Source organism: Rhipicephalus sanguineus, chromosome 4, assembly GCF_013339695.2.
Source record: "Rhipicephalus sanguineus isolate Rsan-2018 chromosome 4, BIME_Rsan_1.4, whole genome shotgun sequence".
Classification (NCBI taxonomy): Eukaryota; Metazoa; Arthropoda; class Arachnida; order Ixodida; family Ixodidae; genus Rhipicephalus; species Rhipicephalus sanguineus.
This window is the reverse complement of record NC_051179.1, coordinates 27,404,328-27,420,217: the sequence shown is the minus strand read 5'-3', so window position 1 is coordinate 27,420,217 and position 15,890 is coordinate 27,404,328. Positions and strand designations below refer to the sequence as shown.

General features: G+C 43.5%; 1 protein-coding gene across 1 annotated transcript in view; it reads right to left on the bottom strand.

The window, feature by feature from the left end:
- Nucleotides 1–15,890, bottom strand: part of LOC119389671 (uncharacterized) — a 324,685-nt gene that overhangs the window by 21,044 nt on the left and 287,751 nt on the right. Inside the window, 17 exon segments of the mRNA XM_037657032.2 lie at nt 2,957–3,079; nt 3,566–3,694; nt 5,804–5,908; nt 6,393–6,512; nt 7,209–7,415; nt 8,047–8,118; nt 8,718–8,900; nt 9,299–9,370; nt 11,291–11,473; nt 11,964–12,038; nt 13,144–13,177; nt 13,179–13,196; nt 13,198–13,254; nt 13,256–13,329; nt 14,000–14,074; nt 14,504–14,686; nt 15,415–15,489. Coding sequence (XP_037512960.2) covers nt 2,957–3,079; nt 3,566–3,694; nt 5,804–5,908; nt 6,393–6,512; nt 7,209–7,415; nt 8,047–8,118; nt 8,718–8,900; nt 9,299–9,370; nt 11,291–11,473; nt 11,964–12,038; nt 13,144–13,177; nt 13,179–13,196; nt 13,198–13,254; nt 13,256–13,329; nt 14,000–14,074; nt 14,504–14,686; nt 15,415–15,489 — 1,785 coding nt within the window.

The following is a 15,890-nucleotide window of genomic DNA, read 5'->3' as shown; positions in this document are numbered from 1 at the left end:
GGGGCAAGGGAAACCCATCAATCACGATAGCTTTGTTTGGTTCACGCAAGTCCACACAAAGTCTTAAGGAACCGTTCTTTTTCTTCACCACGACCAGTGGAGAGACCCAATCTGATGCTGAAACACGTTCGATGACGCCTGCATTTTCAAGACGGGAAAGTTCATCGGAGACTTGTTGTCGAAGCAGGAATGGCAATCTGCGAAGCTTGGCAGCTACAGGTTGCACACCTGGGCGGCGTTTCACTTCGTGCATGTAGCCTTTCACCAGGCCAAGTTCCTGGGTGAAGAGGTGATGAAATTCGGACGGAGCATTGGCAGGAATTCTTGGAGTTGCTGTACTTGAAACTTGCGAGCAGGACAATGTAGCGCCATCGATGTGTATGTGGAGGCTGCGAATGGCGTCCAAACCGAGAAGTGAAGAACCTTCTTTTGTCACGTAAAATGTGACAGTAGCAGTGGTATCGTTGTACCGGACGTTTGTAGAGAAGTATCCGACATGGGGAATGCATTTCTTGGAATAGTCCTGAAGGACAATGTAGGAGTCAAGGAGTCTGGTCCCCGGAAAGTACTGCTTGAAATCTTGTAAGTTCAGCAATGAGACGGTCGCACCGGTGTCAACGAGAAAAGGAATGTTGACTTGGCCAACTTGAACAGAAATTTTCAGTGGCGAAGGACGGCTGGAGCGTTCATCAACGTTGAGAATAGTAACTGTATTTGTTACTGCAGTATCTTGCACTTGAACTACGTTTTGTTGCGAAGTTCGGACATTTGATGAGCGGCAGACAGCTCTGAAGTGGCCTCGTTTTCCGCAGGCAGAACAAGTGCGGTTGCGGGCAGGACAGTTTGCAAAATTTGCGTAATGTTCAGACGATCCGCATCTATAGCAGAAATTCGATTCAGATCGGTGCGGTTCATTCTGCTGTCCCGCAGAGTCCGATGAAGAATGAGGACGGGTGTCATGTTGCGAGCGGCCATGTTGGCTCCCTCCCGAGGTCTGTCGGGGAGGCCGGCGGCCATGATTCTTTTGTTTTGGTGGAAAGGAATGGGCCTATTCGATTTACCACTTCTGGCTACATCTGGCTACCCGCGGGCTGCCAGAGACAGCCAGAACGCATTCGTTTTTTCTCTGGTTGCTCCGCCCACCGCGCGCGCACTTCCGGTGGGCATTCGTTTTTCGCTCTCTGGCTGCATCTGGCGACCCGCGGGTCGCCAGAACTCGCCAGGACGATTTTGGTCTGGCGGCTCTCTGGCCGTTTTCTGGCTAGCAGACGCCAAAAGGGACGATGAGCGCTCGCGACCATCTTTGCGTGGACTCCGCGGAATGCAAAGGCCTCGGGACCCTCGGCCGCTCTCGGCCAGTGCGACAAGAAGCGCGCGTCTTTTCGGCCGAAATCTTCGGTCGTTCTCGGAGGCCTTGAGGATAAAATGCCGAAGCTTCAAGCTCCTCAACCAGGGCTGCGCAAGTAATTCTAGACATAACACGGCGCTCGACGTTCTCAACATACAGCGGAACTCTATGCCGTTCTTCTCGTTGCAGTCTGCTTATCAGCAGACACACAACGAGCTCTTCGACATTTTCATCCTCGCACACAACGGTTTGGTGACGCCTGCGGAGCCTGCGAGCGCGCAGCAAGGCCACCAGCCCAGCGATCGTAGCTAACAAAATTTGTACTAGCATGTTGGAGCAGACGACGCAGTTGTGAGCCGCCCAGCCGCGAGCCCAAAATTCGATTTTACTTCTCCCGACCACTTTCTGGTTGCCAGAAGTTTTTAGGCCACGTGATATAACGTCATTTCCTGTCAGAACCGGAACCCGCTGGCTGGTTTCTGGCAGCCAGCGGGCTGCCAGAAAATGGAAAATCGAAGAGCCCCACTGTGAAGTGCTTTGGCGGCCATCTTGCGTACCCGCTTGAAATCCGACCCTGTCAACTTGCGCGTTCGCGAACTCCTGCATTTCGAGTTCGGTACGCTCCTCTTCTTTGGCAATTTGTATTGCTTGATGTATAGTAAGGGTAGGTCCCAGCTGCAGAAGTCGTCTGCGGACTTGTTGTGCGGTAATTCCGCTGAAGAGCTGATCGCGGACCATGGCATTGACGGAAGTCCCGAAATTGCATCTGCTGGCCATCGTCTGTAGTGCAGAAACATAATCAGTAACGGATTCCCCTGGTAACTGTTTGCGTAGCTTGAAGTAGTGACGCTCTAGTATTTCATTGCTGGGCGCCTTGAAGTGATTCTCGAGCAGCGTGAGCGCTGCGATGTACTCATCTTGCGTGCCTTCGTCCCGAGTGCCATCTCCGCTCCCCGCCTGTTCCTGGGCAGCTTGTAGCGTCCAGTAAACATCCAGGCCTTCAACTCCCAGTGCATTCAGCAGGAGGCTCTTCTTCAGAGCGGGCCGGGCGGTGTCTCCGGCGGCAACGTCGACGTACGCCTGAAAGACACGGCGCCATTTAGCCCAAGGCACGGGAGGAGTGCCCGGAGTTTGTAAAAACGGCGGAGGAGGAATAGCGGCACTCATGCTGGAAACGTGGTTCACTGTTGAGTCGCAGTCGCCAGGATGCGTTGGCGAATCACCGGTGCCAGCAAGCACTGGCAGTCGTGCACAGGGTGTGGCCGTAGTCCGTGCAGCTTGCAAGTGGGGTGGTGCCCCGTAATGCGGCGCAAAATGCCGGCGAAGTATGTAGAGGCTTACATTGTTTTCACCTCGTCGCCACTTTGTAGTGTCGCCGCCGGAGGTACCGTCCGGCGGGCTAGGAAGGCGGCTCAGCGCCGGAGCGCCCGCAGTTGCGTCAAGACAGTCGGAAAGCGGGGATGGGACTGAAGTTTATTAACAAAGAGATTTGGTCATCCGATTTTGTACAGGGAATACCCGTTGTGTGGCGCTCTGCGTCACACAATCAAAACCGAAACTGGTAAGACGCGACACCACAATTACAACATTCACAAAGCTAACACTTACATCCAGCATGGAAGGGTTCTCCTGTAGTTCCTGGTGGGCACGTGCAATGGTAGCTGCCCACATTGTTGTAGCACTGGGCGCCGTGGGCACAGGGGAAAGGATGCTGTTCGCACTCGTTAATGTCTGTGAAAGAAAATCATTAATTGATTTATTGATCGATTTCACTGAGCAAGCATGGCAAGCAAGCTTAGCATTGTTCATTATGGCAGATACCGAAGTATGTACTAGTAGAGAGCTAAAGATTTATTTTGACCACCTGGAATTATTTAACGAGCATTTTACCGAACATGAGCATTTTGGAATGCTTCTCTCAGCAAAGTGCAGCTGTTAACGCTGAAAATCAGAACTGCGACTGTCTTCAGGTGTATTAGTATGTCACAACCAGTAAGCCACAAAGTGGAGGAAATGTACAGCGTCACTTATGCTCATGCAAACCTTCTGCCTTCAGTCTAAAAATGAAGCAAGAGTACACTTTTACACATGTATGCAAAATTTACAAAAGAGGAACAGCAAGTGTGGCTAACGCTGATAGAGAAGTACCTTAGTCGAAATTTTTCAGATTTGTCTGCATAATCCTTAGCATAGAGTGTGCTAGCACAATTGGCTCACCTCTGCACACCCCGTTAGGCAGGAGAGCAAATCCCTTGGGACAGACGCAGAAGCCAGTGTAGCTGCCTTCATACACGCACTCCTGGTGTTCAGGGCACGGATTGGTTGTGGAGCAATTGACGCTAGTCACTGTAAGAACAGGGAAATAGCACAAGTGATGAATTTTATGCCTCCTGTGATAGACTTCTCTTGTAAACAAAACTGCCTTGACTACTGTTAAAGAGTATCCTTTACTCTAAGCTTCTTGACAGACTAGGAGCGAGGTACAAAGCTAAGCAGTGACAAAGCGTAAATATTAAACTGTAAAAAAACACACAGGTGACAGTAATAATATAAGGCACCAGAACAAACTGAATCCTGTAGTTTAACAAGCCACACAATGCAAACATAAACCCACTCGTAAATAGACACTTTTCTGGCATGGCGTGCCCTTGGTGCAACTTGGCGCCTCAAAATAGTGCAACTGGATGGTACATTAACTTTTAACTAGGGGTGTGCGAATATTCGAAATTTCTAATATTTTTCGAATAGTGTTTGCTATTCGATTCGATTCGCACTGGAATTTTACTATTCGAACTTCCCAAAAACAAATAGAGTCAACGTCCGATTGAAAGTGACCCCTTCAAATTTTCAATATGCTTCACCTCATCACACCCCGGTATTGCGGTAAAGCTGCCTTTCAAGCTCCGTTGCGGTCGAACTTTGTCAACACACAGTCAACGTCAGATTGAAAGCGGTCCCTAGATTTTCAATATGCTTCACCTCATCACACCCCGGTATTGCGGCAAAGCTGCCTTTCAAGCTCCGTTACGGTCGAACTTTGCCAAGAGACAGTCAACGTCCAATTGGAAGTTGTCCCTAGATTTTCAATATGCTTCACCTCATCACAACCCGGTATTGCGGCAAACCTGACTTTCAAGCTCTGCTACGGTCGCAAATGTACTAACTCAAGAAAACGCTGGTTCCAACATGGAGATGAAAGATGTGGCAGAGGTGGGGGCTCAATTAATGCTGTTTTGGACCTGAAATTTGGGTAGGAAGTCTGAAAAATCTGAAGCCGAAGCTTTTTAACATCCAAAATTTCAGATGTTCTTGTATATCGACGTCTACGAGGTAGATTTGGAACTCCGGACTTGAAGGAAGCACATTCTTGTCCACCACATCATTTGGGCTTCCACAGAAGTTGAAAGAGGAGGAGAGGCTGAGGAAATGGCATCTTTGCCTATCACTGGTAAAGTGTTGTTGGCAACACTTTGGTTGCACTAAATCATGTACATAAATACAATTCGGCCTCTACATTGCCTCATTCTTGATAAGACAACTATGAAACACCACCCCTCCAGTGCTTCATCAACCTAGCAAAAAGAAACACTTTCATGTTGCTATCTCATAAGAATATGCTTAGGAATCCTCTCTAACTTTTTTTTCTGCAATTTCGCTTCGAAGTATTCGAAAAATATTCTAGAAATATTCGAAAAATATTCGATTCGATTCACACTCACACTTCAATATTCGAATTCGCTTCGCACCCAAAATTTTGCTATTCGCACAGCTCTAGTTTTAACATACTCAACTGAAGTATGCTGCTAGCTATTAGAAACACCAACTTTACAAATTAGTTTGCTTCAGGCATGAAAAAATTGTTCATCTCTGTTAACCCTACAAATACATACTCCACAGTGGTATTTTATGCTATGCCTAGACCATGGCTTAAACTGAGGTATCTTGCCAGCTCCAGAGCATCCCAACTGTACCCTAAAATGTCTGCAGATGTCCTTATCAATTTTAGCAACTTTTGTGTAATGCCCTTGACCTGCTTTTAATGTTGTCCGTTCGCAAAAAATTAATAACACCTTAGGCTTCAAATGGGTGCGGGAATGTCTTCTTTCCTAATTGTGCAAGTGCAGACAATCTTATTGCTAATTTGTCTGCACTCATGCAAGCACGTCCAGTAATAACTGTTTCTGAGTTCTGAATTTATGCTGTCTTTTCTTTGACTTTTGCTCCGTTGTTAAAGCACAAAACTGGTCATTAAAGCCAGTGAATGATACAAAAAAAAGCATGGCCATGATAATGTCCATAGTAGGAACAAACAAACAAACAAACAAACAAACAAACAAACAAACAAACAAACAAACAAACAAACAAACAAACAAACAAACAAAGCCAGCTCTTGCAGCTCTAAGAGCTGCAGCAGCTGTACCAGTAGCAGCAAGCAGGACTGAGCCAGTGACTTACAGATGCAGAAGTAGTTCTTTTGCCAGAATGGTCGTGGACAGCCACAACGATCGCCAAGGCACTGCAGGTTTCCAGGGCATTCTTGGTAGCGGGCACAAGGCCGGGCTGCACCGGAACAAGGGAAGAGAAACGAGGACTGTAGACTTGAGTGCGTTACAGCACTTTTTAAATTACAGTAGACTGTCGATAATTAAAACTCTGATCATTCAAACCTTTGGTTAATTCAAACAAATCTTATATTGTTGGTTGGCCCACTATGTTTTCAATGTATTTTAAAGCTGCTTAATTCAAACTGCTCAATTGCACAAATTCTGTTTTTCAAACTTTTTGCTTGTCCATGTCGGGAAATGTCTGCTGCCTTTGTTACTTGTAGCTGAACATTCACATTTTTATGTCACTGTGAGACAATGAGGGTAGAAATGTTGCCGGTGGCCTTTTGATAAGGAGGGCAAACTGAGATGGTTTGGACATGCAGTCAAAAGAGAGAAGAACTTGGTACGACAGCAGGAATATGATGCGTATTTGCACTGTAAATAGGGGCAGCAGGAAGGAATCCAAGAGTCAGGATTGCCGCCTTTTCACAACTCACCAATAGTGCACTCGACGTAGGGGTTTCCTCGAAGCCCGCTCGGGCAGAAGCACTCAGGCCGGTGGTTGACACCCCGGCACTCGGCCGCCCGACCACACACACCTGGCTTGAGACAAGCATCTGCATTGCCAAGCAAGAAACGACAACAAGTACGTCAGCATCCACACCACATTAAAAAAAAAACAGCTTCAAAAGCAAAATATTTCATTTGCAAGAACATGCATTCTTCATTGTGCTTGTTCTCAAATTGAAGCTCAAACGGTTTGATCCACGAAGACTGATTGATTGTTTAGTTGATATGTGTTATGTTATACATATGTTATGAAAGATGTCACGGTGGAGGGCTGAACACTGATAACAAATACCTAAAGTTCCTTAAAAACGCTCAAACTGAACAAACCCAGAGCTGAACAATGTACAAAACTCGTTACACGAATATTTTTGTGTTTCATCATCATTCGAATACAGCCACAATGGCTCGAGATTGCACTTATGACAAGTTCAGCATCACCGGATGAATGAACCTTGTAACCTGCCAAGGCATGAACTGGCGAGAATTGCTCGGCAGTCCACAGTGATGATTCAAGTGATGAACACAGTTATCTTCGCCAAACCTTTACTAACACCGGTGAGCTTCTCGCCACCAATGGCTAACTTCAGAAAAGTTGCCGCATCGCAACTGTTATAGTTGCTAGAAATTAAATAAAAACCCTCCACCCGTACGTCAGAGGCACTCAAATCTCTTCCACAATCTGCTAGCCTGATTTTGCACATAAATCACCCAAACTGTGGCCAAGTGAAAGCTGCGAGACGTACCGTAACACTGCTCCGTCAGAGTGTTGCACGCTTCACTGTCCTTGCAGTCGGTGTCGCGTGTGCAGCCTTGGATGCGCTGTCGACAGCGCCCGTGGTAGGGGTCACCCACTAGGTTGTTGGGACAGCTGCACTTGTAACTGCCGGGCAGGTTTGTGCATGTAGCACCATGCGCGCATGGGCCACGGCCATGCAGACACTCGTTGATGTCTAGAAAAGATCGAGAGAAAGGTGTCGGAGAACTCTAGAGGCAAACATTTTGTTACCAAGAGATGACTTCATAGAGAGAAAAATGGCGGCTAAGAAGAACTGCGTTTTTCAACAGTGCTGAGCTCCATGACCGATGACTATTTCTAACTATATGACGATGAAGCTATGAGGGATGCCATAGCTGAAGACTCTGGATTAATTTTGACCACCTGAAGTTCTTTAATGTGAATGTAAAGCTGCACAAATGAGCATTCCCGCATTTAACCCTCTATAAAATTAGGTTGCCATGGTAACAACCTTGTGTCTAGCAGTAGAACACCATAGTTACTGGGCTACTGAGGCAGATCTAATCATATGAAACCAACTGAATATTGCAAATATGCAGCGTAACACAAAATAACAGTCGCTCTAGCAGTGCTTTACAAAATATGTCAGAACCTCTCAGTTATAGTCTCCAAAGGCATAATGTCATAACAATTGCACTGGAATGCAAGCAAACAAACTTGGAGACCTAGGTTTTACTGGAGTTCCAACCGCAAAGGAATCTCCAGAGTGCTTTGGTAAAACACCTTCAGTTCTTTGGTGCAATCAGTATTAAAATTAACATTTGTGAGTTACTGAACTAGCTTACCTTTGCACTTTGAGTTCACACACACGTATCCAGTTCCACAGTGATGATCTTCGGTGCATTCAGGAAGAGGAACTGCCAAGACAAGACACGCACAAAAAGACATTACGTTGAGGAAACAACTGTACAGTGTGCATTAGTGTGAACGACAAATGTGCGCATGCACTGTACGATGAGGCTTACACCTCTGACTCAGTGTCACAATCAAGTTATGTTGTTTTGCAAAATAAACTGTTTTGGCTGCTCTTGAGTCAAAATAGCATTTAGTCAAATCCAGAACAGGAAAAAGATAAGATGCACACACCTATTAAAAGCAACAAGTGATAAGATGTCTTGCTCGCATAAGGGAATAGATGCCTAAAAATTGAAGGTGGCTAAATGGAAGAACTTGAACAATCAAGGATATTCACTCAACATCCATTCTCCTTCTTCAAGCATTGGCAATTATCATTTACGTTAACAGCATTTCATGCAATGTTGATTAGCCAAATGAAATTTACACTATGAGAATTGCCTGTAATCAAAAAGAGCGTGCACAGTCGCATCTTACCCAGAGACCACGCTAAGCCTATCAGAAAACTGAACAGAACTCTTCAACAGGAAACCCACAAAAATCAATCAGAAAATAGCAGCACATATCTTTACATTAATATTCAGTAACCACGCATACTCACTCAAGCTGCAACGTTCCTTAGCGTTCCCAGTATAACCTGGCAAACATTCGCACGATGCTTCATGGTAGAGAGCTCGGCACTGGGTGTTGATGCCGCAAATTCCTCCAAGGCTGCATGGGTCCTGGCAATGTCCATTGATACAGGCCTTGTCGAATGGGCAGTTATCGTGGTTGCGGCAACCATCTGGAAAATGCAAGGAAATGAAGCACAAACACTGAGCGAAAAACCTTACGCATCGTGTATAATTATGATGGTTAATTGAGTGAAGTGGTACATGAAAGTTTCAAAATGCTCTGTCAGTGATACGGAGCTGACGTGTTAGTCCGTGGCATATAAATTTTGGTTGATGAACTTTAGTCAGCCACGAGAGAACGGTTATTTCTCTCAATCCTGTTGGGGCCTGAATTATGAGAATGCGAAGTACATTGATCCAAAATATTCTGGAGACCCTACTTTACCACATTAATGTTTGCCTCATGTTCTTCCTTTCACGTGGCCCTTATATTTTTTCATGTTGCGACTTTAAAAACACTACTTGTTCGCCTAATTGTGTTCATTGTAAGTAAGTGTTATTCACTCACCAATGCACTTGTAGGATGCACAGATTTCTCCGTACCCACACTCTTCATCTCTTCTGCACGAGCCGTCAGGAACTGAAAAGAACATTCGGTGTGAGTCAAGCATGTAAGTTATGGCTGGCGAATCCCATTGTCTGACTCGAAATATTTGTTCACCATAGGACACCCAGTTTTTTCACATATGAAATAAAGCAGCAGCAAATGTAACTACTAGGACTTCTAACATTTATTTCACAAAATTAAAGCATAGAACCTAATGGCCATGGAACTCATGGAAATAGTATCATGGAAATAGTACACCGCTCTAGCACAGGAGTGTCACATTCTCAGCATGCCAGTCTTCTGGTGGGTATTTTATGACTAGTGAGAAATATCAATCACTGCTATCAACACAAATGAAGCAGTGATTATGCTATTCATTACTGGCAACAGTATTGCTTCTCAAGATGTAGCAAGCCCTTTGAAACTTTTTTTTCTGTATTAAAAAAACAGAACCACTTCACTAACTCTATACCCATCCACTTCCCTCAAAGAGACTATAGTAAGAAATTAGGAAACATGTAAAAAGGAAGGCCTTTCTATATTGATAAACGAGAAGACACTATGAAGAACAGCGAGACAGGACTTGAATGCATACTAAGTAAATGAGTAAGCCGTTGTGGCAGTGGCAAGCTTAAACTAATCCGAGGTCATGGCTAGTCTAAGCCTGCCATGTATGTGTTTGTAGCAGTAGTAGTAGTCATAATATTTTTCCATTCGTAGATGTAACAATATGCAACATATGCTGTTTTCAATTGATAAGAACGAAGTGATTAGCGTTAAGTGCTCCCAACATTTCTGTTTTGGTTAGTTCACAGGAAGCAACTAACTACTCATGTGATGGAGGCCGAGGACTGCGCAAGGAGTCGTGGTAGGAGGTCGTCAGTTAAGCTTACATCGTAACCGTAGAAGCCCACTTAGGTAACGCAAAAAGTATAACACAGATACCAAAAACAGACGGCCACGAGTAGTTGTGGTTGTCTATTATGCATGTGTTAATCTTTTGAGCTGCATGAAGCCGTGAATTGAGGTAGTTTGTCAAAAAGCGGGAAATTGAGACCAATGACTTCAGTTAAGCTACGAGCTTATTTAAGAAAAAGCAGTAATTCATAACAAGTCCCCCCTGAATTTTCTAGTCAGCTTACAACACAAGAAAACACGTCCCTCTCTCAATAATGAAGGAACTGCCAAGAAATTAGCATTTTCCGTTGCTTTGCCATGGCCCATGAATACAAGTGTTTAGATAACGAAGTCAGAACATATAACAATTCTAGGGATAAGCGAATATTCGGGCGTTTCGAATATTCGAATGAATATTACAGTATTCGAATTCGCTTCGATACGAATTTAGATTATTCCAAATTTCGAAGTATTCGAAATGAACGAATATAGGTATACATTTGACCGCAGATAACCCCCTGTAAAGGTGGTTTCACTGCAGCGTTTGGTTGCTGTGCCGTGAAACAAACCATCCAGAGGAAATCTGCACTGCCGCGAAGCCACACTTCAAAGTTAAATGTACATATTTTCTAAAGTTTAAAAGCATGTTATATGGGATTATATGCGCTAAGTATAGTAATTTTTAAATTGTAACGTATTGTACCACTTATAACTTGCACCCTACTGCTATTCAAATCTTGATACTTATTCAAGGCTGCTTCCACTTTATTTCAAACCAAAAAAAGTGACATTCACTCATACCTAGTTCCAATCCTTTAAAATATTGTGCAAGGGTCATGACGAAAATGCTCATTTTTCTTAATAATATGCGGTAAATACTATTCGAACTATTTGATTCGAAATTATTCGACCAAATCACTATTCATTTCGGATTCGCTTCGAACCTCAAATTTACTATTCACCCATCCCTATACAAGTGTTTAGATAATGAAGTCGGAACATGTAACAATTGCTAAACTCAAGCTTAACAATGCATTCACTGGCATCTAGCGTCACCTTTTTCGCAAGCCACAACGGGGTTGCCGGTGTAGCCATGTTCGCAGGAGCAAAGTTCCCTGTGATTGACCGCGGAGCAGTGAGCATCTCGGCCGCAGACGGCACTGCGCTGGCAAGGGTTCTGGCACTGTCCGTCAATGCAGGAGAGGTCTGGCGGGCAGTTGTTGTCAGCTCGGCAGCCCACTAAAGGGTCAAACAACCAGCAAAGATTCAACACTCGGCTTTCAGGCGAGAGAGATACTGAAAGTCAGACACTCTTAAACAGAGAATACGAGGTTCACAGTCTTATATCTCATGTATGAGAGCCTAGAAACAGACTAGTTCCTCTGTATATGTGACTGTTGAATTCGTTGGAAAAATTACAAAAAGGGAATTAACAGTCACCGCTAGTCAGGTTAGGTACCAGAGTTTCACGGTTCACAAATGAGTCAGCAAAATTGTAGTGCATAGGAGAACATGTAAGTATGGTGCGATGTTTTCGCAGCCAGCATTTTGCGTACTTGACTTTCTCAGTCTGATTAACATAGAAATTTTTTTTTAACATAGAAATTTGTCTCGACTGTGAACTCCATCAGACACATCCATGCGATTATTGCATATGAAAAACAACTGGAAAATTTCTACGGAACGCCTTATTCTATTTAGCCACAGGTTGAGGAGACTTCACACTTACCTCTGCAATGGGAAAGCTCGCAGATGCGGCCAGAATAGCAGTCATCGTCTCTTGTGCACTCTGGTGGTGGTAACACTGTTGACGAAGCACAAGTTAGAAATCATGTTAATACAGGCCGCCCCAGAAAAGAATTTGCTTGAACATTCAGAAAGAAATAGTGGCTAATAGTAATTATAGATAATGTTTGTGAAAAAAAGAGAAATTATACTTGGTTCGTGTGATGGTTAGCATTCGAATTCTGAATCACCACACAATGAAAGTGTGAACGAGGATCATAACAATATCCATCATATCTCGCTGCACGGAGTTTGTTTATGAACTTTAGCTACATAATATACTTGGTTTGTAGCTCGACAAAACACCTTGTGAGTATTAATTGACATTTCACACAAAATAAAGTGCTGTAGGTTTTAAGTAAGAGCTATGAACATTACAACCCCACAAAAAAAGGCTTATACTGGATGTCAAGATTACTATTTCAAAGGATGACCACACGAACTTCCTTTCGCCACTTGAGAAGCTGCCTGACTTAGCACTGGTTAACCAAACTTCAGCAAGTGGGTGAAACTTTCGATGAGCAACAAAGCAACCGAGCTACGAATTATTGCTTTTGTTATCTTAACTGTTAGCAGATAGTATGACATGAACATCTGGTAATGATTGCAACAATCGGTGTTAAATTGTACCATGATGAGAGATACATTTTTGCGTACTGTTGGGCTGAAACAAAATAAGAAGCAAGTGCTTTTCAGTTTTCATGCTTTAACAGTAGAGTACACAACGCCGCAGTGATGTGTACCTACTAGTAATTGCTGAATGTGCATTGGGCATGACTTTGGGCATGAAATTAGTAATTACCACTCATACAATATGGTCCATTAACTGTTTTTATATTCATGAGAATATTTTGAGGGTCAAGTTGGTTCGTTTGAATAACTTCTCAGCAAGTGTGCAAAACGGCAAACAGTACATCACACTAGGAGGCACACAATCTACATGTGGATGGTTGTGCATCTATATGTTAGACGTAACATACTATCTACGTTAACTGTTTACACCTATTTCTGATCCAACAGTACATATCAACTGACAGTATCTTAGGAATGTCAATATGAGCTTAGTATGTCACACGGAGTACACATTTTGTCAAAGGCACGTGAGGACAACGTGGAATGCTAACCTTTGACACAGTGGTGTTTCGGATCTCCCGTGTGGATCGGGAAGACAGGCACAGAACTCTGTCGTGGTTGATGGCCTTGCAGATGGCGTTGATGCCGCAAGCCCCGTAAACAGCGGCAAGGGTCCTGGCAGACGTTCCGGATGCACACTTCCAGGAACGGGCAGTTCTCGTTGTTGCGACAGCCGGCTGGGAAGCGTAATAGAAGGAACGACAAAGTTGACAAATATACAGGAGACGCATTTGTGTCATATTACACCAAGGCGAAAAAATTCTGTGAATGCTGAACCTTAGTTATCGATTGATATTCGTCAGTTTCTGAGGAATAACAGCTGGTAGGGGTTTCGTTTAAAATACGTTCTAGAAAGCAATATTGATGATTTATTGAACTTAAGTTTTTTCTTTTTTGAAGTAACCTTCCACAGTTTCTCCAGAGAACCTGTTCTAGTCCAGTTTACACTTTTGTAAGGGATGAAAAAAAAAATCCCATTAGCGCATTCTCATTAATCTTTCCTCGGAGTATTGTAGTTCAACACACTGATTGCGGCTAATAATTATTTATAGACAAGCTAAACTTCTGTTACTTGATACGCATTAATGCAAAACTGAACGTACTGACTGTATCAAATTGTGGCAAAGTTTAGCTGACTCCAGCCTCACCTCATCCCGGTATCACTAAACCAGTTGAACAGGTGGAACCTGACCCAATTAAGTCGAGGTATTATTACCTATGTAATATGCTGTGACATTTTGTGTGTGAACTTGTAATGAGCGAAAGCGTGCAACCTAATTACAGCCTCGACCAAGAGGAACACTGCTTATTTACTAGATTAACAAAGTAAAGCAGATAAGCACTTACGAATGCAGTTGCCAAAGCTGCAAATGCTTCCGACAGCGCAGTCATTGTCCTGGAAGCAGGGGCCCGGTTCTCGAACTGAAAAGCAAGGAAAGAAAGGATTCAATGAGACAAAACATGAGAAAGGGTGACAAACACAAGCTGTGGTTACTGAAAAAGTTTTGGGTATTCTGTGAAAAGATTTTGAGTCAGCATAAAAGTAGAAGTAGAAGCAACTGTGTTACAACTGTTTCAGAGTGATACTCAAGATAAAATAAGCAATCTCTTATATGTTGTACAACTTAATGTTCCCGGAACACTTTGAGAGACATGGCTGCCTAATTTGGACATAATAATGTTACTTTGCTATACGTTACAATTCTGCTAAAAATGTATTTTGTACGAGTGATGAAAAATAGCTAAAGAACAAGTATGATACTTAAGTAACACCAGTAAAAACCAAGGCCACTCAATTTTACAGTGAAAAAGAAAAAGAAGATTATGACGATGAAATAAAACCCAACTCACTCTCTTTGCACTCTATCTGTGGATCGCCTTGGAAGCCTGATGGACACGAGCAGAGTGCGCGGTGATTGCGTGGCTGGCAGTCTGCGTTAACACCGCAGATGTTTGGCAGGCTGCACACATAGTGACACTGGCCGTTGACGCAGGCTTTCTCGTTGGGGCAGTTATTGTCGTGGCGACAGCCCTCTGTAAACGGAGCGAGACAGCAGTGTCACATGTTAGAACAGGTCGCTCAGTTGTGCAATGCGTTCGCTTAGCCGCATGTGTATGTGCACATGTATGTTTGCCCACTTGTGTAACGTGACAACAGGCAACTGATTTGAGATCGGCTAAGCAGCTCACCACTGCTATTACACATGCTTGCCAGAAATTTAGTTGACATTCCGCGTCCCTGCGCTTCTACTGGCTGATTAATTCGGCCTTGTTATACAATATAGTTAGCCTATTTGCTCGGTCAGATGGAACAGCAATTGACCCGAAATAATACTGGTGTAAGGCTTAATTTTTTCTTAAATGTTTCTGCAAAACGTTAGGATTCTGAAAAACAGGATTTTCTTGGTACCTTCGGGTTTCTGTTGGTCGGATAAAAATATGCCCATCCCACAACAGTCTTTGTACGTTGGCTACTGTCAGCCTGAAGTTTGAAGTGTCTTTCAGACTAACTTCCACTATCCTTATTAACTATTTTCTGCCTTTTGTCCTCCAAGCAAGCTCTTCATAAATCAGCATATGAATAAAAACTTTCTTTTTTGTTTGGTAACGATGAAAGTGTTCTTAGGAGTGCTTTTTTTTAACACACTGCTTCAATTTTCTTTGCACTTAACCATAATTTTTAACACATCTTTGTTTATTAAAGTCAGCCGAAAAGAAAAAGTTGTGCACTCACTATAACAAAAAAAAATGCATATACTTGCCTATGCAGCGGTTGTTGTCACAAATGAACCCATGTAGGCATTCGTTGTCTCTTGTACATTCAGGCTTTGGTTCATCTGAAGATGAAAAAAGGAAAGAAAGACAGTTAGGTACAGAGATAAATCACATGTATGAAAACACTTTGACATAACTTATTATATTATAGTCCACTGGTGTCAATGATAGTCACTAATCAGTTATATTATATTTCAGTCCATGGATGGCAGAAAAGGTGCATGCCATAATTTCAATATGTCACAACAAAAGCTAGCGAGAAAATTTTCGTCACATCGACAAGATTCTGGTGAGATCGGTTCCTTTCTTTGCTCGTATTTCCGTTTTTGCACCACTGCTAAGGTCACATGACCCATGCAAAGTACACATTCGCAATACAAAACAGTACATTACCAGCCAAACAATAATGCAATCCAAACCAGGCTAGTGCAAGACTAATATTGCAGAGATGTACAATTAAAGG